At 36.1% G+C, this 24,766-nt stretch overlaps 1 protein-coding gene across 8 annotated transcripts; it reads right to left on the minus strand.

Annotated features, from left to right (window-relative positions):
• Positions 1–364: 364 nt before the first annotated feature.
• LOC104223619 (uncharacterized) lies at positions 365–17,802 on the minus strand. Of its 8 annotated transcripts, none has more exons than XM_009775081.2 (9): positions 17,420–17,802; positions 16,452–16,503; positions 10,812–10,903; positions 3,944–3,997; positions 3,786–3,853; positions 2,403–2,443; positions 1,907–1,922; positions 907–1,133; positions 365–772 (listed from the first exon to the last, which is right to left on the minus strand). In XM_009775081.2, coding segments are annotated over exons 3-9 (462 nt in total). In that variant the 5' UTR covers positions 10,867–10,903; positions 16,452–16,503; positions 17,420–17,802; the 3' UTR covers positions 365–771. The 8 variants fall into 8 exon arrangements, 5 of the variants coding, with proteins under 5 accessions (XP_009773383.1, XP_070001713.1, XP_070001712.1 ...); XM_070145612.1 differs by adding an exon at positions 12,144–12,272 and having other exon boundaries at positions 3,786–3,997; XM_070145611.1 differs by adding an exon at positions 12,144–12,419 and having other exon boundaries at positions 3,786–3,997.
• Positions 17,803–24,766: the final 6,964 nt, after the last annotated feature.

Consider the following 24,766-nt stretch of genomic DNA (forward strand, 5'->3'; position numbering starts at 1 on the left):
AAAATATCTTAGCACATGTGTGTAATACAAGTTATCAGAATGGAAAAAGTAGAACCATCAGGCAACATTCTGATATATTTATATTAACTGTATTTCAGAAATTGAAATAGAATTACCTATTTCAACTTCTAGGAACAACGGCTTCACTGTTAGTAGATAAAAGTCATAAAAGAGAGAAATGCATTGGAGCACAGGAATGAGAAAACGGGATAGTGAGCAAATATCATTTACGAAAGAACTTTAGATGAACTCTAGAGTTTCGGAACATCTATCAAACACTTGAAATTCGAGAGTTTTCTACCTTGTACATGATAAGAACCTCTGTAAAGTTTTCGCATCTCCTCTATGATTATTTGAAGCAGTTGATTCAAGAAGTTGCATGAAGCAGTTTACAGCTGAAGTATCAATTTTCTGAGCAATTATGTTTGCTACTTTATTTGTTGCAATAGTATAATTGTAAGTCCAAAACTGGTTTGACCCTTGATTATGACAGAAAGCAACAAGCATTATACTGATCCCAACAATGGATAGTGGTGGAAACACGAGCAGAGAAAAGGGATTTCCATTGACAAGCATCTAAACTAAAATTCGTATAACATGCTACAAAATGGTGCACTTATGCAGTTTATCTTGTCCAAGCCTCCTATAGTAGCCCAGTTATCTGCATTCCATGTGCTAGAAAGTACTTACATTGGCCTGTCAATTGGAAAAGAAATTGTTCGTCTGATTCGCGTTCTTGTATACCCTTATTGGAACCTTATTCATAAAAAATCTGCATTCAAAAGAGTATTGATCGTCATTAACTATACCTTAATCTCAAATATGTTGTGCTTAGGTAAATTTGTTCAACATGAAACTTTTTGTTGAAATTATAGTACACAATGGAAGTCCAGAGTAGGGTCACACCAGAGAAAATGCCCCATCTTACATTCATCACTGCCATTATTGTACACAATGGTCTGAATAAGATAAGGCTGTGTTGTTCTGTTTCCGAAGAGATTTTGAGAAGTCTTGAAATGAGTAATAGGACACATTTTACTGAAGTTGTTTATCACCAATGAGAGAGCACCAACAGGACAGTAGCCAATTCCATACAGAAACTTCAGTTGAAGAGCACGGTGTTTACACAGTTCCTACCAATATATGAGCAAAAGCAAAAAAAATACGCGACTTTTAGAAAGAATGGAGATATTGACAGAGTTTATTTAGATTACATTATAACAATCTTATTTGCTAATGTCATCAAGCTGGTGTTGTGGGATTTTTTATCTGTAAGCATATATATTTCGAATAATTTATATATTTTCATCATCACATAAGTTGGAACATCAGTTCAAATGCACTGTATCACCTAATTAAATGTTCCTATAAATTATTTTACCATTTCCCTTCTGCAATTTTAATCTTTCTTCATATTTTTTATCTTTATTTTTTCTCCTCCGAGATTTTAATATATAGTAGGTCAATGTAATTTCTTGCTAATTTTTAGTTAAAAAATTTAAGGAATGTCTAAATGCTTCGCCTCAAATTTGATCATTGTACTTGTACCCCACTGCAGGAGAAAAGCTTAATTCATTGAATAATTTTGTCAGACACCTAAGGGTAGAGGCTAAAACAGAAACACAGAAGCTACACACACAGAAAGAGAAGAGCATGGAGGCAATGGAAATATTACAGTATAAACTGATCTCACCCCGAAGGTGATCAAACGCAAATTTATAGCAGTAAGAAACTCGAAGAACAGAGTGAAACTAAATAGAAAGATAAATAGAGTGTGACCTGAATAATCGTACAGGAAAGAAAAGTGAAATCGGATATTGCCCACCATTTACCCAAAAGCAAAAATACCAGATGGCCTTTATAAGGAGTGTGAGTCAGCAAACTGAGTAGGAGCAATTTGACAAACCTGATCAACAAAGATGCTGCAGAAAAAGTATATGATTATCTAGCTTAATAATATTATTGTTTCAACTATTAAAAATATTAATGTGACAAAGTTGAATAAAGGACCATAATGTCTATTTTTCTTTCTGTTTTTACGATTAGATCATGTTTCACAACAGTTTTCATGGCTTTAAACCTTAGGTTTTTTAATCAGAAACTTTGATGCAGTGTATAATCTCACAAGATGATCAGCAGACACAAACCTTAGGTGAACTTGTTTGCATTCTTTTATGCCTTTTTCTCAACCAAAGCTACTGTTGGATTGATCACTGCAGGTTACTTACTAGACACAGTCCATTCTCTTTTGGGAACCACTCTCCACAGAGGACTCTTATATCTTTCACTTGATTATTTAATTCATAGATACCCTCTTAGTAGATCTAAATTATGGTGAAAAGAACAAATACCTAGTCAAACACTCTAGTATCTTGTGAGAAATCATGAGAATATACTCTTACATGTGAACTAAGTAGCACTTGATGTAGGCCTTGTGTTTGTCCTGTGTTAAAAAAATTGAAATTAAGGTAAGTAGCATGTACCTACTTGTTCAGTTTATGCGCAATCAGAGAGTAAATATTCTGAGATTTGAAGAAATATTTATAGCCAATTTGGTATTGTTTCTGAAAAGGTTTGCAACCTTTTAGAACAGCCATAGCTGTTGGAACAAGTTTGACACTATTTCAGAACAGCCATAGCTGTTGGAAATATTGCGGGAAAATTAAAACGGATTTAAAATAATCCGAAAAAGAAAACGGGTCGAACCCGACCGGGTCGCGGGTCATGGGTTATATCGGATTGAATTTTTTTTAATTAATTAATTAAATATTTGAAAAGAATTTTGTCCAAAAAGATTAATCAATCAATCTTTGACCGAAGCTGAAGCCGAGTCAAGCGATCGACGATGACGACGATGCGAGGCTTGCCTTCTTCTTAACTCTTTAAGAGCTAAAAGATGAGCTTCTCTATATATACACAAAGATTTTCTTTGCTTCTACCAATGAGGGACAACGTGCATTAGATAAATGAACTCATTCAAAATTTTGCTTCACTTCATTTCTTTTCCCACCATTTTCCATTCACACCTCTTTTGTTATTAATAAATAATAACAAAATCCAACAATTCTATCCCGACATCTATGTGAAAGTCAAGATATTATATGTATATATTGCTTATCTTTCCCATTCGAATAACTTCACCTCATCCCCAACTAACCAATTCTGAATGTAGTATAATTGTTTCCTCCAAAACTGTAAATTTAAAAGCTATACATCACAATATAAGGTCATGAGTCCTTAAGAACTCTTTCACAATAAATCCAGCATAATCCCAAAGTTGGAATTACCATTATATAAAATACTAGAGAAATCTCTAATGACGACTTTGTGTGGAAAGATATGTAAACACAAAAGATTCACAGGTCAAAAAGTAATCTATTGTTCTGATCATTTCATTACTGCTTATCTACAGTTTCATCTTCTCTCTTGGAGTAGAAGGAGATAACAATATGGCGGTATCTTACTTACAATTTATCACTTTAATATTCTATTTTCTTCTTTTTCAAGACTCCGAACATTATTTGCTAAACAGCTGAATCGTAAATTGCAAGTACAATAGGTTTGAAAGTTCAAATGAGACTAACTTGATAGTTAAATGTACATTACGTGGGTTGAGTTGTATCACAGTGTAAGCATAATTTTTTTATTAGCATCACGAAGGAAGATCAGCACAGTTGCAGGCAGATTTGTCACATTGGGGAGACTTTACTAATAGAACGCCTCTCGAATGGCACCGATCTTATATGCTCTCGTAATAGTATGATGGAACAGAGGAATAATAGCACCTTCAAATTTGGCGTAACGCCTGGTATTGATGGCTGTGGAATTAAAGTCTTTCCAGATAATGCTTTCACTGCAAAATATAATAAACGAGAAATCAAAAGCTCCAAGATTGTATTGAGGAACACAAGACATTCTTTGTGGTGGCCCGTAACAAACTTACCAGATATTGGTAAGTATGAACAAGGAAATTCCAGAAGCCAAAAGCATATCCTTCCTGAAGAAGTTCATCTAAGCACATAAGGATGATAGCAGCAAAGAAGAGTTGAAGGATAACTAGGATAGCATTTCCAACACCCAATTGGCTAACACTGCCATAAATCCCTGACAGAACATAAGTAAGTGCCTCGCCAATAACAATCACGATATCCAACAACTTTTGAGCACCATTACTGTGTAAGATAAATTTATCGAGAGAGCACATCAGAGAGTTTCATTGAACAGAACAGCTAATAGAAACATTATAAAACCAAGTTAGCTTAATAGCAAGAACGAAATTTTGTTAAATAAAATGAGTAATAAGTACAAAAAAGACGCATCCCTTTCTTTCGTGGTGGAGCGAGTGAAGTAGATTTAGATAGAAGCGTCAGATGAAGACAAAAAGTCAGTATAAGTTCAAGAGTGAGAACATTCAAAGCATGAAGTTTGTCTTGCAAATCCATATAAAAGAACTCATATAGGCTTTGCAAACTGATTTGAGCATAATAAACGTTATAGATCATATCATCCTCAAAAATCTAAGAGACAACTAACAAAATGAACTGATGCAAAATACATATAGTTGTTAAAAGAGTAAACAAACAAAACAAAAGAAATAATAATATTCAAAACATATTAACTTACAGGAGTGGTCGGTCCTCGTGAAACACATCGACTAATATTCATATGGTGATAATGTAGTAGTTAGAACATCATATAATTGTGAAGATTTCAAAGATGATGTCATAGTTATTTACTATAAACAGAGGAGACTGAGATTCTTGCTAATATTGCTGTCAAATTTGAGGTATACATAGTTAATTGTAGCTATTGACAAGAACAAATTTATCTGTATAGTTCTTCAAAACTCTTGAACTCCATCAAACAAATTACTTGTTATTGTGTTCATTCTTTAAGCTCACCTGTAGGTTGCAGCTGCTACCATTTTTTCGTGGTTGATTTGTTTTGCACTACTCATCAAACAAATATCCACTAATAAGCTTTTTTATTTATCAAGAACAATTTTAGAAAAGGCCAGAGATCCAACATAATCTCAGTAGATAACCATAATCTTGTAACATATATCCGTCTAAATTAAAATAATCTCAATAGCATTTATGTGACGACCCGGCCAGTCGTCTCATGAGTTACCACTCTGTTTCCCCATTTATGCTCCTTATTGCTTTGTCTATCGGTTTTATATGTGATCGGGTTGGTTGGCTTGGGTTCGGAAAGGATTTGGTAAGGTTTGAGACACTTAGTCTCTTTTGAGGAAGCTTAAGTTGTAAAAATCAACTGGATATTGACTTATGTGTTAGAGGGCTCGGATGTGAGTTCTAATGGTTCGGATAGCTTCGGGAGGTAATTTGGGACTTAGGAGCATGATCGAAATGATTTTTGGAGGTCCGGAGTAGATTTAGGCTTGAATTGGAGAAATTGGATTTTTGGCATTTTTCGGTTGATAGGTGATATTTAGATATAGGGGTCGGAACGAGGGTATTCAGGTTGATTCGAAGAAGATAGAGTGGTTTAGAGTTGTCCCAGACCGTCATCAGCCACAGAGATTCATAGTTTTCTTGGTTTGGCGGGTTATTATCGCCGGTTTGTTTAGGGATTTTCATCCATCGCATCGCCCTTGACCAAGTTTACTCAGAAGGGTGCTTCATTTGTATGGTCGTATGAGTGTGAGGAGAGCTTTCAGAAGCTCAAGACAGCCTTGACCACAGCTCCAGTGTTAGTTTTGCCATCAGCTTCAGGTTCATATACCGTGTATTGTAATGCTTCGAGAGTTGGTATTGGTTGCGTTTTGATGCAGGAGGGTAGAGTTATTGCTTATGCTTCTCGTTAGTTGAAGCCCCATGAAAAGAACTACCCCGTTCATGATTTGGAGTTGGCTGCCAAGTTCACGCGTTGAAGATTTTGAGGCATTACTTGTATGGTGTGTCTTGTGAGGTGTTTACTGATCATCGTAGTTTCCAGCACTTGTTCAAACAGAATGATCTCAATTTGAGGTAGCGTAGGTGCTTGGAGTTGCTAAAGGATTATGATATCACTATAGTGTACCATCCGAGAAAGGCCAATGTGGTGGCCGATACTTTGAGCCGAAAGGCGGTGAGTATGGGGAGTTTAGCATATATTCCAGTTGGGGAGAGACCTTTTGCACTTGACGTTCAGGCCTTGGCCAATCGGTTTGTGAGGTTGGAAATTTCCAAGGCCAGTCGGGTATTGGCTTGTGTGGTTTCTCGGTCTTCCTTATATGATCGCAGCAGAGAGTGCCAGTATGATGATCCGCATTTGCTTGTCCTTAAGGACAGAGTTCAGCATGATGATGCCAGAGATGTGACCATTGGTGATGATGGGGTGTTGAGGATGCAGAGCCGGATTTGTGTGCCTAATGTATATGGGCTTCGGGAGTTGATTCTGGAGGAGGCCCATAGCTCGCGGTATTCCATTCATCTGGGTGCTGCGAAGATTTATCAGGATTTGAGGCAGCATTATTAGTGGAGGAGAATATAGAAAGATATTGTGGGATTTATAGCTCGGTGTCTCAATTGTCAGCAGGTGAAATATAAGCATTAGAGACCGGGTGGCTTGCTTCAGCAGATGGATATTCCAAAGTGGAAATGGGACCAGATCACTATAGACTTTGTAGTCGGACTTCCATGGACTTTGAAGAAGTTCAATGCTATTTGGGTGATTGTGGATCGGCTAACCAAGTCTGCGCACTTCATTCCTGTGTGTACTACTTATTCTTTAGAGCAGTTGGTAGAGATCTATATCCGGGATATTGTTCGTTTGCATGGTGTCCCAGTTTCCATCAACTCAGATAGGGGCACTCAGTTCACTTCGCAGTTTTTGAGGTCTGTACAGCGAGAGTTTGGTACTCAAGTCGAGTTGAGCACAGATTCTCACCCTTAGAAGGACGGGCAGTCCAAGCGCACTATTCAGATATTGAAGGACATGTTGCATAATTGTGTCATTGATTTCGGAGGGTCATGGGATCAGTTTCTACCACTTGCAGTGTTTGCTTAAACAACAGCTATCGGTCGAGTATTCATATGGCTCCATATGAGGCTTTGTATGGGAGGCGGTGTAGATCTCCAGTTGGTTGGTTTGAGCTAGGTGAGGCTAGGCTATTGGGGACAGACTTGGTGCAGGATGTTTTAGAAAAGGTGAAGGTGATTCAGGATAGGCTTCGTACAGCACAGTTGAGGCAAAAGAGTTATGCTAACAAGAAGGTTCGGGATGTGTCCTACATGGTTGGTGAGAAGGTTCTGTTGAAGGTTTCGCCCATGAAGGGTGTTATGAGGTTTGAGAATAAAGGTAAATTGAGTCTTCGATTCATTGGACCTTTTGAGGTGCTTCGGAGGATTGGGGAGGTGGCTTATGAGCTTGCTTTGCCACCCAGCTTGTCGAGTGTACATCTGGTATATCATGTGTCCATGCTTCGAAAGTATATTGGGGATCCGTCTCATGTTTTGGATTTTAGCACTATTCAGTTGGATGATGATTTGACCTATGATGTGGAGCCAGTAGCTATTTCGGGTCGTCAAGTTCGAAAGTTGAGGTCAAAAGATATAGCTTCAGTGAAAGTGCAGTGGAAAGGTCAGCCCGTGGAGGAGGCTATCTGGGAAACCAAGCGAGAGATGCGGAGCAGATATCCTTACCTGTTTGAGGCTTCAGGTATGTTTCTTAACTCATTCGAGGACGAACGTTTGTTTAAGTTGGGGAGTATGTGACGACCCGGTCAGTCGTCTCATGAGTTACCGCTCTATTTCCCCCATTTCTGCTCCTTATTACTTTGTCTATCGATTCTATATGTGATCGGGTTGGTTGGCTCGGGTTCGGAAAGGATTTGGTAAGGTTTGAGACACTTAGTCTCTTTTGAGGAAGCTTAAGTTGGAAAAGTCAACCAGATGTTTACTTATGTGTTAGAGGACTCGGATGTGAGTTCCAATGGTTCAAATAGCTTCGGGAGGTGATTTGGGACTTAGGAGCGTGATCAGAATGAGTTTTGGAGGTCCGGAGTAGATTTAGGCTTGAATTGGCGAAAGTGAATTTTTGACGTTTTCCGGTTGATAGGTGAGATTTTAATATAGGGTCTAGAATGGAATTCCGAGAGTTGTAGTAGTTCTGTTGTGTCACTTAGGATGTGTGTGCAAAATTTCAGGTCATTCGGACGTGGTTTGGTTGGGTTTTTGATCAAAGGCATAATTCGGAAGAATTTGGAAAACTTAGGCTTGAATCCGATGTATTTTGGTTGATTCGATGATGTTTGAGGTGTTTTGAAGATTGGCATAAGTTTGAATAAGGTTATGGGATATGTTTGTACTTTTGGTTGAGGTCCCGGGGGCCTCGGGGTGACTTCGGATGGTTGATGGAGAAGTTTGGAATTTTGGTAAGCTGCAGATTTTCTACTTCTGGTATTTCCGCACCTGCGGATTGGGGACCGTAGGTGCGATGCCGCAGATGCAGACGATTGGTCGCAGAAGCGGAAAATGGCTGGAAAGGAAGAACCGCAGAAGCGGTTGTTGGATCGCACCTGCGAAGGCGCAGGTGCGGAATGTTCATCGCAGATGTGAAAAGTTGAGACTTAAGTGAGGACCGCAAATGCGGTGGTCTTGACGCAGAAGCGGTACCGCAAAAATAGGAATTGGGCCGCAGATGCGAAATCCCTGGGCCAGAAAGTATAAATTGTTTCCTTCGCGATTTTTGAGCCATTCCACCATTTCTACGTTGGCTTTGGAGCTTTTTAGATGATTTTGAAGAAGGATTTCAAGGGAACTTTATTGAGGTAACGATTTTGGACCTAAAACTCGTTCCTATTGTAATATTTCACGGATTAGAGCTATAATTAATGGAATTAAGGGTTAAAATTGGGGAAACTAGGGCTTGGTATTGGAGACCCAGACTTGAGGATTTGAGGGACCATTTGTGGTCAGATTTTGGTACTTTTGATATGTATGAACTCGTGGTGGGATGAGGAATCTATTGATGTGAATTTTATCGAATCCCGAGACGTGGGCCCGGGGGTCGAATTTTAGTAATTCGGGACTTAGGTTGTAAAATGATTATTTTCGCTTGGGCTTCATTCCCTTAGCATATTTTGACGTCATGATTCTAATTTTGGATAGATTCAACGCGAGTGAAGACCGATTCGAGGGGCAAAGGCCTCGCGGGCTAGAGTTTGGACCGGATTGAGGTGACTAATGATTGTAAATGATTTTCTGAGGGTATGAAATCCCGGATTGCACATCGTTGTGCTATATTGAGGTGACGCACACGTTAGATGACGAGCATGGGGTCGTGCACTATTGGGGATTGTGACTTAGTCCGTCCCGAATGACTGTTTTACCGCGTATTTGACTGAAAACTATTTGTTATCATCATGTTTTGGGCTGAACACCATATTTGGGTTTCGTGCCAATTATTTGAACCCTTAGGGGATTTTTATTGATATTTCCTCACTGTTTTGACTTTATACTTGAACTCAATCATGTTATATTCTATTGTTTTTCATAACTCAGCCATGTTTACACTACTTTAACACTTAAATGATATTTTGGGTTGAGCACTATGTTTTACTATTGCCCAAGCGGCTGTGAGATTCTGACTGAGTAAGGCCGAGGGCCTATGTTGTGAGGAAACATTGATGTTGATATGAGGCCGAGGGCCTAGTGATGATGCCACGAGATGGCTTGATATTGCGCTTGGGCCGTAAGGAGCCCCTCCAGGAGTCTGCACACCCCCAGTGAGCGCGGATACCCATTGTGATGTGAGATGTAGCCCGAAGGGCTGGTATTGATCTGAGATATTGCCCGAGGGGCGGAATTGTTGACATTGTACCCGAAGGGCGAACCTTTATGTGTTTATCTTTCTTATTTTTTCGTCATTTACCTGTTTAATTGTTGAAAAGGCATTCCATGAATTATAAACTGAACTTAAATGATTTTATATTTCTTGACTGATTCACTATTTTTACTGGTTTTACTGCTTCATTATAGTATGTAATGTGCCTTACGTGTTTTCATATCTCTCAATCATTTATTTATGTTTATTACTCACTGAGTTAGAGTACTCACTTTACTCCCTGCACCCCGTGTGCAGATTCAGGCGTTGTTGATCCTGCTAGTGCGAGTTGAGAGCTCCTGGCAGACTTCGGAGTCCACGAGGTAGTTGTTTGGCATCCGCAATCCCGTGTTTCTACCCCTTTATCTTATTTATATCTCTTTATCAGTTATTCTGTAATAGCTTATATATTTTTCAGACTTGTGTTGGAATTGATAGATGCTCATGACTAATGATACCCCGGTATCGGGCTGTGTTGGGTTGTATTCCGCAAATTGCTTTGTATTGTCACCGTTACTTTTGAATTTATATCATGTTTAAGACTAAATGCTTATTGTTTAATTGCTTAAAACTGAATTGAAAATTTGTCGGTTGGCCTTGTCTTCACGAGAGGCGCCATCACGACCGGGTCCGGGTTTGGGGTCGCGACAAGATAGCGATCAACAATAATGAGAGACAATTCATCGTATAGCACATCACCAAATAAAAGACTGGTAAAACACAAATTTATCTATAAATTAGAGATTCAAAGCATACATCATAGCATGAACCAAGCTGTTATAATTTCTTTGTTTTCCTTTTATACTTTTTTCAAATATATTATCTGATGATGCTTATATGGTCTAAAGCAAGACCTTGTTATTAAAATCATTTGTCCAAGGGAATAACAGAGAAACATTCCTCGTGTAGGCAACTAATGAAGAAATTATATCAAAAGCTACAAAGCATGAGTATATAATTCAACTTCTAACAGGGAAATTCACCTTCATGTTTGTCTTGCTGAACTGATGGATATCTTGACTCCAAATGATGAAGCATTACAAAATTGAATAGGTCAGGATGGCATTGCTAAGTACTGAAAGGAGGGTAAAACATAGAAAAAATGAACAGTGGTGCGGATGGCACTGGAGCAATACATCATAAGAAACATAAATAAGAAAATTCGGCTACAAGTAATAAGAGTAGTAAAGCAGATAATAGCAGGGCAATGCTAAATGGTAACTCTAGACATTAGAGAAAACATTATTCATTTTTTTTTATAAACTTTCTTATTTCACCAAAATCAAGTTAAAAACCTATATTCTTTACTGACAAAGAATCAAACCTTTAATTTCTTTTAAAAGAACCAAGTAGTTCTCTACAGAGAATATAAATGAAATAGCCAAAATTATTACTCTTTCAACTGTTGCCCCTTAGAATTATTAATTGAGTATTTTTGCTACAAATATCACATGTTTTCCATCAAATAATACACCTAAACCGTCAACAGTAACAATTATTAAAATAGAAAGTGCCAAATAGGTATAAATGACTTTAGAATTTAACAGAGTTGTATAGAGTGAACATCACAATTATTTTTGCGGCATGTGAAGCATAAAAATTATTACCTGGCATTAGTTAATTGAATGCTTTTTGAATAACTTCATCATAAACTATGTTATACGTTGAGTGATTATCCTCAATGTCTGATGTCAGCGGTCAAATTAATAATTTCACACCTTCTGAACTTTTAGCTCTTGATAAAGCAACATAAAGTTGACCATGGGAAAAATTGGTTCACGTAAATAAATTTCAACAAAATCCAAAGTTTGACCTTGAACTTTATTTATAGTCATAGCAAAGCATAAGAGTACTGGAAATTGTATTCTTTTAAAAGCAATTGGAATTTTTTCATCTTGTGATGCTTAAGTGGTATTCTTAGAATAAAAACATGTCTATTTTGAAAATCACCGTTAGCAATTTTGGCACTTATAACATGTGTGTTTAAAACTACAACATGTTAACTGTGTGTCGTTACATAAACCTTCACAAGGACTTAAATTTCGTAGTAACATTATTGGACAATTTTCTTTTAAAGTTAATCTGTAAAGAGGCAAACCAGCAGGATTTAAAGTATGAAAATAATCTTCGAATTGACCTTGGTCATTCGGTTCAACAGTTTCATCAATTGCAACATATGTTCTAGCATCTTTTGGGAATCTAGATATGAGCATGTCATTTATTTCATGAACAAAATTATTTTTTGTTGTCAAGATCACACGAGAAGCTATGGAGGAAGAATCATCAAATAAGGAATCTTTATTGGGATATGTTACCTCAAATAACTCATTCAAGGATTCTTCTTCAGTTGTAAAAGGAATGATCAACATTTCCAATTCTCATCAAGTATTCACAAAAGCTAGGACCTGTTCTTGCACGCATATTCTCTGACAGCTGTAGTTTTTCTAGTTGATTCCAAATTTCAGAGTATAGTAAACTTTCAGAAATGAAGTCTTCTTTTTTTCATTTCGAACAACTGAAAGAGTTTGTCTAAAATCACCTCCAAAAACAACTACTTTTCCACCAAAGAGCATCTTAGTATCCATTAGATCCTTCAAAAGTAAATCAAAAGCTTCAATCGTTTTCCCTTTAGCCATTAATGCCTCATCCCATACAATTAATTTTATGTCTCTAATTAAACATACAAGTGAACTTTGGTTACTGATATTGCAACCAATATTTTCATCAATATCAATAGGGATCTTAAAACGTGAATGAGTTGTTCGCCCTCCAGGAAGAATAGAAGCTGCAACACCAGAAGTTGAAGTTGCTAGTGCTACAAATCCCTTAGATCTTATCGTAACCAACAAACTTCGATATAAGAAAGTTTTACCAGTTCCTCCTGGCCCGTCAATAAAAAAAGCTCCCGATTTGTTGGAAAATATTCTATCAACAATCATATTGTATGCTCTTCGTTGATCTGTATTTAGTTTTTTTTTTCTAATAACAAATCTTCTTCGAAAACTCTTAGGTTTCTCTCAAAATGAACTTCTTTTGCCTCTTTTGCAACTGCAGAAGCTCTAATGTTTTCTGCAACATGCTTGTACTCGTTAATGTCGTGTCCTATCGAGTGTAATTTGTCATTGATCTGGTTCAGGACTCTATGATGAATATCTTTAAATTTATTATTTGGCAAGCGTTTGAAGTTTTCGGACATTGAGTCTTCAAATTGTTCCCACAACTCTTTTGGATTAGTAGGAGTACAATATACCAATAGCGTAGCAAATAATCGTCTTAAACTATATGGCAATTGATAGCTTGCAGCTTCAATCATACAGTCAAGCAAACTATTGTCAGAATGTAATAATCCTCTTTTTTCAGCAGTCTCTCTAAATATAATATAACTTCTTCCATTTACAGTACGAAGATCTTCATATGATGTTGGTCCTCTTACATTCATTAATAATCGCCTGAGATAATATCTCTCACCTTCTGTTGGATGACATGTCACAACGCGTCCAATAATAGTACGTTGTTTTCGACGTGTCCACGTCTTGTCTGTAACTGACCAGACAAAGTATTCTGGAAACTCTTTATATAGTAGCTTAAGTTCTATAGCATAATCATCTGTTTGGTTCATGACAAAAAATTCTGTCAACATTGTTTTTCTAATCATAGGATTTTTTTTTTTAAATTGCATTTATACTCTCGGTGCTTTTAAAAGAAACATATTGTTGTCCTTCAAGGTGTAATTGAAGATGATAAACACTTGGTGTCATCTCACTAATAGAAAAACCAAATAAACGCCATGTAGCTTCGGGTGGAGATACCCATCTAGCAGACTGATATTCTTTTATTTTATCAATCTCTTTGTCTTTATCATTGTCATATACAGAAAAAGAAATTTTATCGTGCCCTTTACATATGTACTTGTAAAGATACTTGACAACTTAAATATTTGAGCATATCTCGATATTCATATGACATTTAAACTTTTCAAGTAAAAAAGGATTATATGGTACCACCCATGGATTATCGAGAAATTGTTCTCTAATTTTTATTACTTCACTTGTATGTCGTCTTTTATAAATTGGATAAGAGTTTTTTCCTTTTGATGTTCGATCAGCAAAATCTTTAGGGTAGTTAAATTTACAATATCCATTTTTCATGCATGAATTTGCAGGATTCAAATGACCACAATGATCGTGCATTATATGATGTACAACAAGTGAGTATAAGTAAGGCTATTTATCAGGATCAGGTAATTCAGCACAAACAACTCTGTCGTAAGACTCAAGTGTCAACAATTTGTATTCATTAGCAAGAATAATAATCAAATGTTCATGTGAAAGACCACATTTCTGGAATTCTACAGTGTACATAAAAGCAGCAACCTTTTCAAATATATTTCTTTTTAATATATCATTTTTTAGCTCTTCCAGTTTTGTTCTAAATACTCGACTAACTAAGTCAGGTCTATTTTATGCCTCATCAGTAGATAACAAATGTTCTTTTATTTCTGGCCATAATGGGTTGTATTTCATCATTAGAAAAAAGTCAGGTGTTCCAAAACGTTGTACCAAAGCAATAGCATCTATATATCGTCGGCGCATATCTCTTGGTCTCCCTGTAAATGTAACAGGAAGGAAAGTTTGTTTTCTGATTCTAGAAGCATCTCTTTCACCATGTCTTAAGACATCAAGAATACCTTGCAAAACTTCAATTCTAAACAAGTCTGGATTGAAAGAGAAGAAGTCTAGTCGTTGTGTTTCAAGTTTTATGAATACATCTACGACATATTTTTAGAATATCCTTCCAATATGTAAGATTTCATCAGTCTCATCATCTCTTATTTGAATTTTATAACAATAATATTCACGACAAAAGACAGTATTTCTTTTTTTCCTTTGTTGTTCTAGTACCTGAGCTTCCATATCAAGAAAATGTTTAATTGAACACATGTTTGCAACACTTGGTAAATTTCCTGTTCACAGTAGACACGACATCTAGTAGTATTCTTTAGTTGTACTATTTTCTTTATACCACAGTGCCACCCATCTTGAATATATGAAAATAATAGTGGGTATTGCAAGGGATCATAACATCCATAGTAACAGTTCACTAATTGGCTTTTATTGCTGTGAGTATAAATTCGAATGTGAGGTGTGGAAATATGAACGCCTTCTTCCACCATTATTACTGCAACTTCAGATGTAGTAGGTAAGTTATATACTCGTTGATCTAAACCTGAGTCACATTTGAGCGCAATATAAAAGTTCGATAATTCCGGAACATCTGCCAAAGATTTCAAGAAAACACTATACAGATTATTTTGTAGTATATTCATCAATTTTCCGATCATTGACTCATGTACTCTAGTTGAACAAGCAATTTTGTTTGCTACCTCATTTTCATTGTCGTAGAAGTATAACTGTCAATTTCTTCCTTTCTCGTTCGCAGGATATAAATCATCTATACAGTGATACATTTTTCCTTGAACTCTATGTATAGATACCATGATTTCTCTTAGCTAAGTCTTTGTCATATTTTACCCCGAGCGAAGTAAATGCAAACATGTTATTATATGTCTTAACATATGTTCGTAAATGGTCAGACTCTTCAGTAGTACCCAAAAATAATTCTCGTAGCTCTATAGGCATTTCATGTGAAGTAAGCTTGATTGAACCTTTATTGCAATAGAATCCAGGGGGTTCATATTGAAATCTTTTTGCAGCACAAAATTTACAGTTTGGGACAACTTTGAAAGCAACATATTCGGTTTGTGAACCAATAACGTGCAGAGGGGCTCTTCTATGTAGTCTAACTCCTGAATATTATGGAAATAATTAGGAGTCAATTTTAACTCCAAAGGAAGATAATGAATACTATTCTAACTTGAGAGTGATACAAACCTCTATTTGCTACATTCTCTGAACCAACACCACATCGGTCATTAGATGTACCTGATGTGGATCCTAATATAGACGCAATTATGAATTACATAAGTAAATGGTTTACGACAATAGAAATTTTATTAAAATAATATGCTTCATATACTCGCCTGTTTCGAAGAAGGAAAAACGACCAACTAAACTTTTTCCTTTCACAGAAGCAGCAGGTAAAGTACTAACTTCACATTTAGCAGCTAATAAAGACGCGTGAAACATATTTAGTTTAAACTGACTGCATTTAAACAGAAAGAGCGAAAGTTTAATTTGCTAACTTTGATTTGAAGTAAGAGAAAAATCTCTTATTATGAGAGCACTCTCCCTTTGAAGCGTTGAATTACTTAGAGATGTTGATTTGACTGAGTTATACAGAGTACGACTTTCTGGAAGACGTTTTCTTGAATCGAGTTCTTTCGTACGGCGGTTTAACAATAATGCTTTCTTTCTATCCGCTGATATTTTCTTATATTTTTTATGGCGATTGAATTTCATTTTAGCACTTCTATCTGCCAAGCATGGACTTTTGTTCTTTTGTCCTGAACGTGATATAGGCACATCTTTTTTATCCCCCGACATCTATACTCATCCAATGTAAGCAGTATTAAAAAATAAACTACACCCTTTCTCCAAAAAGATATCAAGTGAAAGGCAAAATTGAATAATTTGGTGGGGAACTGATGCTTTCTATTAGCTTACCTCGTAAAGCCGGAGTAGTTAGACAGAGTAATCAGACGTTAATTCCAGAAACCTGCAAACAGTGTGCATCAGTCATTAAAGCAAAATAGGCAAACCACATTTTTCGCTAAAAATTCATTGTCCGAATATTCATAAAAGCCATCAAGTTAATGTCACTCCGCTCAGAGCTAAAAGTCAATGATCATCTGAACTATAAAAATTACTCGTTTCAATAACTTAAGATGAGTTTGGTGGAAATCACCATGTAAAAGAATTTCTCCAATATAAAGTAGTTAAAAAGGTTCAACAGGTATTTAGTGCTAAACTTTTGCTCTGCTTTCCTTTATTATATACTTATTAATTATCACCGACTATAATATTTTTCTTTAAATTTCTTTCAGGAACAACTTAAAGAAAAAGTAAGAAGACTCAAGAGAAGACAAAACTTTGGATGATTTAAGGTGAGTGAGACTTGTCAAGGATTTGTACCAACTAAACTTGTGGACAAACTTGAAGAAGCAAAACAAATTACAGAGAGTTGGAAATAGACCAATATAAAGTAGTAAAATTAAATAATTATGAAAATTTGAAAAGCAAACTCATTTGCTCTACAGGTAAGATGGAACATCAGTCCAAATGCATTGTATCACTTAATCAAAGGCTCCTACAAATTATTTTATCATTTTCCTTCTGCAATTTTAGTCTTTCTTCATATTTTTAATCTTCATTTTTTTCTCCTCCAAGATTTTAATTTTTAGTATTTCAACGTAATTTCTTGCTAATTTTTAGTTCAAAATTTTAAGAAATGTCTAAATGCTTCACCTCAAATTTGATCAGTACACCTCGCTACAAAAGAAAAGCCTAATTCGTTGAGTAATTTTCTCAAACACCTACAGGCAGAGGCTAAAACAGAAACACAGAAGCTACCACATAGAAAGAGAAGAGCAGGGAGATAATGGAAATAGTAAATTAGGGTAAATTGATCTCACCTGGAAGTGATCAAAAGAGTAGCAGCAACAAAGCCGAAGAACATAGCGAAACTAAACAACAAACAGAGTGTAAACTGATTGAAAATTGTAGGGGAAGAAAAGTAATATCTGATATTGCCCACCGTTTACCCAAAAGCAAAAACAGCAGACGACGTTCTCTCAGGAGTGTGAGTCAGCAGACCGAGTAAAAGCAATTTGGGAAACCTGATCATTAGGAATGAAACGGAATTCCAAAAAGTTGCGTACTTGGGAGCTGAATATTTCTGATTTTTTTCATCATTTGAAATCCACAAGGAAGGCTAGAGATAACTCTCCGTTATAGATTAAGAGAATGTAATGTAAAATGACCAAGATACCCACATAGCACAAGCAAGCATGTTGACGGAGACCAGCTTAACTCTCTCTTATAGAATAAGAGAATATATTGAGAACCATTTACATTTGGTTTCCCTGATGTGAGCTTGCCAACTTTGAATATATCTAACTACTTGGACTTGTTAGAATTCGTTTAAAGGGCTCAACAACTTGTGCATGTTAGTTACACTGGTAGACTTATGACAAAAAGTTCAAGTATGTGCGAAATTCCAAACTTATCTTGATATTTACGAGGTTGGAAAAGAGAATTTTATGGCTCATATGTTGGCAGTTATTGCTTGATTTCCTTTCTGTGAACACTTTTATTCTCCTTGATGGGAATCATAATATGGAACAAGTAGAAACGATATTTTTTAACTATTTCAAGGTAATAAGTTGTTTCATTAGCTCACGTCATGACTTATGTCTTTAGTCTATGTTTTAGATGGTTATCTTGCATTTTAACTATAATAGCCAGCTGAAAATAAAGTTATGCATCTTTTTAAAAGTGTTAATTAAGGTACTAAGTTGAAGTTAGCAAGCTAATTGATTTCACCCTTTAAGGTTTAAGCATAGGTCGTTTTTCTGTTGGCACAGTATTGGTTTTACAAAATTGGAGATTCTTTCTTTGCAGTTTTGTTAGTGTTCTCAGAATTTAAGCAACATGTAACTTATTCCACCTGATAGTCTCTTCATTCGTTCAGATGATTGAGTTGGGCTTCAGTTGCTTTGTAGGCTATGCTTTGGTACATTGTACTCTGATGAGGTTTCCAGACCTTACGGTGTGGGATAATACTGGGTATATATGTTATTATTGTTGTTACTCTGATGAGATTCAAGATCTTTTTGTATTAAGTGGCTCAACTTCAATATACATGTAGAGGTGGATTTTTTATTGAACGTGACGGGTTCAGCCTTTAAGATTTCACCATTTCAAGAGGTAGATTCTACATTTTAATTTTGTGCTCCACATATTTTAAAATTTCGCCATTAGAACTCAAGATAGTTCATGCTCTACAAATTATAATTCATGCTTCTAAAAATCACGATTCTCTATCTCGTTTGAGTTTTGCAATTATGATTCATCCCCACAAATTTGTGTTTTTACAAAAAAAATTATTACTTGACACTTGCCTGCGATTCAATTATCCTTGGAGCAACCACATAAACCATTGCTTATGTTGACTCTGCACGAAGCTTAAGTGCACCAGTGCTTCAGATAGCTTAGCATTCCACTGTCTTGGTGCATGTTTGAGACCATACAAGGATTTCAAGAGTCTGCATATTGGTCTACTCTCCCCCTGACTCTGAAAGCCTTGTGGCGGAGTCATATATATCTCATCATGCAAGTCACCCTAGAGGAAAGCATTGTACACATCCATCTGATGAATGTACCAATGCTCAGATGCAGCAAAATCATGAACTGTTCTCACTGTAACCATTTTAACCACTGGACTAAATATTTCCTGATAATCAACACCCTCTTGTTGACTATACCCCTTGGCCACAAGCCTGGCCTTGAACTTCTCTACCTCTCCTGAGGCCTTGTACTTTACTTTGTATATCCACTTGCACCCAAGAGTAACTTTGCCATCAGGCAAGGAGACCACATCCCAAGTATGGTTAGATTCTAAAGCAGGAATCTCAGCCTACATAGCATCCACCCACCTAGGATCTTTAACAGCTTCCTCAAAGGAGGTAGGTTCAACTATTGTGGAGAAGGCAGCTAGATAGGCCTGATATTTAGGAGAGAGTCCATCATATGACACATAGTTGATAATAGAGTAAGGCACATACTTGTGTCCTGGCAAAGACACAAAGTCTTTCATCCAAATAAGAGCTTGTTTGGTCCTTAATAATCTCCTCAGACCAGTGAATCTCTTATCCTTAGAAGGTAAGGAAGCTGGCACCACTTCTGACAGTGAGTGATGTTGTAGAGATAAGTATTGTCTTGATTTGCTAGCTGCATGGTCAGAAATGGTTGAAGAATGAGGTAAGGTGAGTTCTGCATCAAAAATAGATGATTCAGGGGGCAAGAACACAGGTGGTACAGATGCTGGAGAGTCCTTGAAAGGGAAAACAACTTCCCCGAAGGAAACATCTTTGTTAATGAGAATGAAAGGAGTGTCCAAATCTAACAGGATATATCCCTTTTGAGTATCGGAAACCTCATATAGATAGTAGGCTTAGCTCTGCGAAGAAGTTTGTCTGTTTCCTGAACATGTTTGGCATAACATATACAGCTAATTAAGAACTCTCAGATGTTCCAAAGTGGGTGCTCTACCATACAACAATTCAAAGGGAGACAGGCCATTGAGTACAGAAGATGGCATTCTATTAATAATATATATTGCTGCAAGAACACAATGACCACAACACTTAATAGAAATATTGGCCCGAAACCTTAAGGCTCTAGTTACTTACAGGATATGCTTGTGTTTCCTTTGAGCAACTCCATTTTGCTGAGAAGTGTAAGCACATGTCTTCTGATGGACAATGCCATATTTCTGGAATAAGGTATTGCATACAAAATTGACAAATTCAGACTCATTGTCAGTTCTGACTGCCTTCAAGGTTTTGTTAAATTGAGTTTGAACAAACACAATAAATTGTGCAAGTACAACACATACATCAAATTTTATTTTCAGAAGAAATAACCAATTCATTCTAGTAAATCATCAACAACAGTCAAGAAATATCTATTTCCATCAAAAGTTGCATATTTATAAGGACCCCAAACATCCACATGAATCAGATCAAATGCATCAGTGCTCTTAATACAACTAGTAGGGAATGACAACCTGGTTTGTTTAGCACATGGCATATAGTGCATTTATTTATAGTGTCAGTAATACTTGCTAGTTTAGCAAGAAATAGTTTTCTGAGTACCATACAAGAGACATGACCTAGTCTTTTATGCCACAAAGCAATATCAGTATTTCTTGACTTTATTCCAGCTGCAACTAAAGCGACTGCAGTAAGCTTCTTGGACCCATGTTTCTGCAGGAAATATAGCCCATCTCTTGCGCTACCAATCTCCCTCACCTTGCCACTGAAGAGATCTTGAAATATACATAAATCAGGATAAAAGGAAGTAAAGCATCTTAGATCTCTTGTCACTTTAGAGACAGACAATAAGTTGAATTTGAATTGAGGTACATAGAGCACTTCTTTAATAGTGCTTCTATCTGAAATATGACTATCTCCAATCTGAGTAACTTGAGTGATATCTCCATGAGGTAGTAGAACTTTTTTACACTTAGAAGGTATGATTAGAGAGGTTTTGGTCAGTAAATTAACATCTGACACAATATGGTTGGTGGCACCTATATCAATTATCCATCTTTTGAGTTAGTGGATGCTAATAAGGTAGTATCAATACCTGCTGCATTTGCTTGAGTAGGAGGAGTTGGGCTATTATTCAAAATCTGCATTATTTGATCATATTGTTCCTTGGTGAAGGGAAAACCACCTCCTTGTGAAGTAGTACTTGCTGATCCCTAAGGCTGTGAGAAGGAAGAACCTACTTGAGTTTGAGTGCCAGAGTTTCCTTGACCTTGTAATCCTTTAGTAGTTTGGCTCACATACTGATGGTCATGATGCATGGACATGGATTACATTAGCATTGGTGTCATTGACATGTTCTGAGAGACATGATTTGTGTGCAAAGGCACATCATGACTAGGTTCTATTATAGCATTGTATGTTCCAGCTCCCATTTCCTTGTTAAACTTATAGTCTTGTGGATATCCTATGATTTTGTAGTAGTTTTCCTTACTGTGGCCTTTCATTTTATAGAACTCACACTAAATATTGTAATTCTTCCTAAACTTTGGATTGAAATTAGGCTTAGCACTATACAAAGCAGTAGACTGATAGGCATTTGTGTTTACATTAGGAGCAGATCCTAACACTCCAGCAGTGGTTTCTACAGCTCTTTGACTTTCATCACTCATGGGCATAGCATAAGATTGATTCACCGTAGGTAGGGGTTTCATCATACGAATTTGACTACGAGCTTAAGAGTAAGAGTCATTTAAGCCCATTAGAAATTGGTACACCTTCTGTTTTCGTAGATGCACAATAAATTCTTTTGTCTTAACATAATCACAGCCAGGAGTAGGTACTACAGATTAAGTCTCATCTTTGAGCTTCGATTAGTAAACAGAGATAGATGCAGTACCTTGATTTAAGGTGGCAATTTTCCTTGTGCAAATTGTAGCAATGTGTATCATTCACCTTATCAAAGTGTTCTTGAAGATCTATCCACACTACATGTGCACTAGTAGCGTAAGCAATGCCACTAATTAAGGTCGGGGCCATTGATCATCAACCATGACAACACAATTGCATTGCACCTCTCCCATGTATACCAGTACTTCTCACGAAACCGCTCCTTAGGCCACCTGTCATCAACAATCCTAAGCTTATTACGGCCAAGTAAGGCGATTCACATAGATCGATGCCATAAGGAGTCATTGTTAGTACCGGTTAACTGAAACAAGATCAAGGAGATTCCACTTGTATCGGTGGGAGCTAAGTACAGAGGATGAGTGACTGCTAATGTCACTCTTTACTCAAATTTATCATCTGACGATGCATGTGAAGCATTTTCAGTAGTAACAATTGTGTTCTCTCAACAAATCATCAACTACCATTGTTGAGCAATTTCAAGTTTTTTTTAAAAAAATAGATTTTGAACCAAAAAAATTTGTTCCAGAAATTAGACTGAGAAGAAGTTGATAATCAATATCTGAGCTACAATTCCGAGCTCGGAGCTCTGATACCATGCTGAAGTTTGGTGATTAATCACCTGTAGAAACCCTAGCTACGAGGGAGAAGAGAAAGAGAAAAGGAAGAAGTTATTTGAGGAAGAGAAATGAATAAAACAGTGAAAAAATTGTATTTACCACTTATTGTGCATCTCTTACACTTACACACATATATACACACGTGTGACAAACCACTATTGTAACAAACTAACTAAGTACCTCATTAACCTCACTAACTTCCTAACTAATCAACCACACATAAATAAGCTAAACTACTCTCATAATCAAGTCACTCCTTTATCCTCAACAAATGTTGGCGGTTATTGCTTGATTTCCTTTCTTTGAACCCTTTTGTTCGCCTTGACAGGAATCCTAATATGGAATTGAAGAATTGCGTATAGGTGTTCGTAACACGCAGCGGAAGACAATAACAATCCTAGGCAGATCTTTTCGTGTTTAAAATTTATTTACATGTCAAAGATCGGATCAAAGACGTACCTGGTGAAGAGAGTCTCGTTTCAAAATTTCTTCGATAGTGCAAAGACTCTATGTGTATCCACACCGAGACCGATCCTTGCTATCAAATCTTTGATCAATGAAACCCGCGAACAAATTGAACGAAAAACTTGTGCTGAAATTTTTCTCAAAAATCTCAACTCAAATTAGAAGAACAAGAAACACTTTTCTTGTAATTATATTTTCTCTCTTGGCTTTGTATTGCACTCTCACTTTCACAAAGTGTTTTTCTTCTCTAGAATTTAATGCGGCAAATATTCTTCATCACCCTTTATATAGCATTACCTATAAACCCTTTACGTATTTGGTTGAGGTAATGATTTACTTAGGATAAAAATTTATTCCAAAAATAAACTTCAATCGAATTTTATGGAAAATTGATAAATCACGTCTTCATGAGAAAGTGACTGCCGAATCCATTCCTCCAACTTAAAATTAGATTCTCGTCAATCCAACTTAATGTTGGATTCATTCTATACGTCCTTTGTGGACTTTATATTTCCAATTCCAAATTGGTAAATTAATTAATACTATATATATATATATATATATATAACTTTTATATAAATCAATATTAATTCATATTATATATATATATATATATATATATATATATATATATATATATATATATCATATATATTTCAACCAAGAAAAATAATTTATTTTCTATTCCAAATAGAAACTTTAATTTGTTCACAATATTAATTATAATCTCTTTGCTAGCAAAGAATATAATAATATTTCATTTGGACTAATAACTAAATTTATTTGACTAATTAAATTCTTTAATTTAATTATCAAATAATAAAGTAATTAACCCTTTAGCAAAGATCAGAACACTCGTTAGTGTGTGACCTCATAGGTTCAATACTAAGCCGGTAGTAAATTGACCACATCAATATACTAATCAAGGGTGGCGTCTAGCAACACTCCTTAACGACCGGATAGTATGAAGTATACAATTTACTCTCAAGAACCAGTAGAAGAATAATATAGTAATTCTTTCTGTTCTTATAGCTCTGGATCACCCTAGGATATGGTTCAACTGTCAAATCCTAATTGGCGACCAACTATGTGTTCATGTCAAATATAATCGACCATTGAATGACCTAAAAAACTCTTTTCTTCTTTCATTCATTGCCATGGCCAAGGTCTTAGTTTGGTCGTTTATAATTCATGACAACATGGAGCTTAAACTCATTACCAAGAGTTGACAGATTCCATCTTGATCAATTACTAATTCTACAAGCATTTAATCATACCCAATATCCTTTCAACTATCGCCCTAGGATCATAGGTGACTGGTATCAAAGCACAATAAATAACTTGTCAATTACTATGACGATATCAGATCAAAGAAAATATTTACATCACATTCTTCAAGAGAATATCCTATTGACAGTTATGGTAATTCTAATCATTAGGAATTATCCAATGAGTCGGTTCAATGATCATATCTCTATATGTATCATCTATCTATGTGATTTAGTTAATGAGATCAACTAATCTTTATCCAATAAAGACGATCACATAAATATTGATCTAACCGGATTACTAATGTCCAAATTAATAATCCTACGATTAAGAACAAATTTAGATTAAATTATAAGAGACTTTGTTCTCATTATCATGATCTTTATCACGATGACAAATCTCAAAATTTAATCAAGGACCTTATCAAATGAATCAAACAATTGATAAT

The sequence above is a fragment of the Nicotiana sylvestris genome, chromosome 5 (assembly GCF_000393655.2).
Source record: "Nicotiana sylvestris chromosome 5, ASM39365v2, whole genome shotgun sequence".
Classification (NCBI taxonomy): Eukaryota; Viridiplantae; Streptophyta; class Magnoliopsida; order Solanales; family Solanaceae; genus Nicotiana; species Nicotiana sylvestris.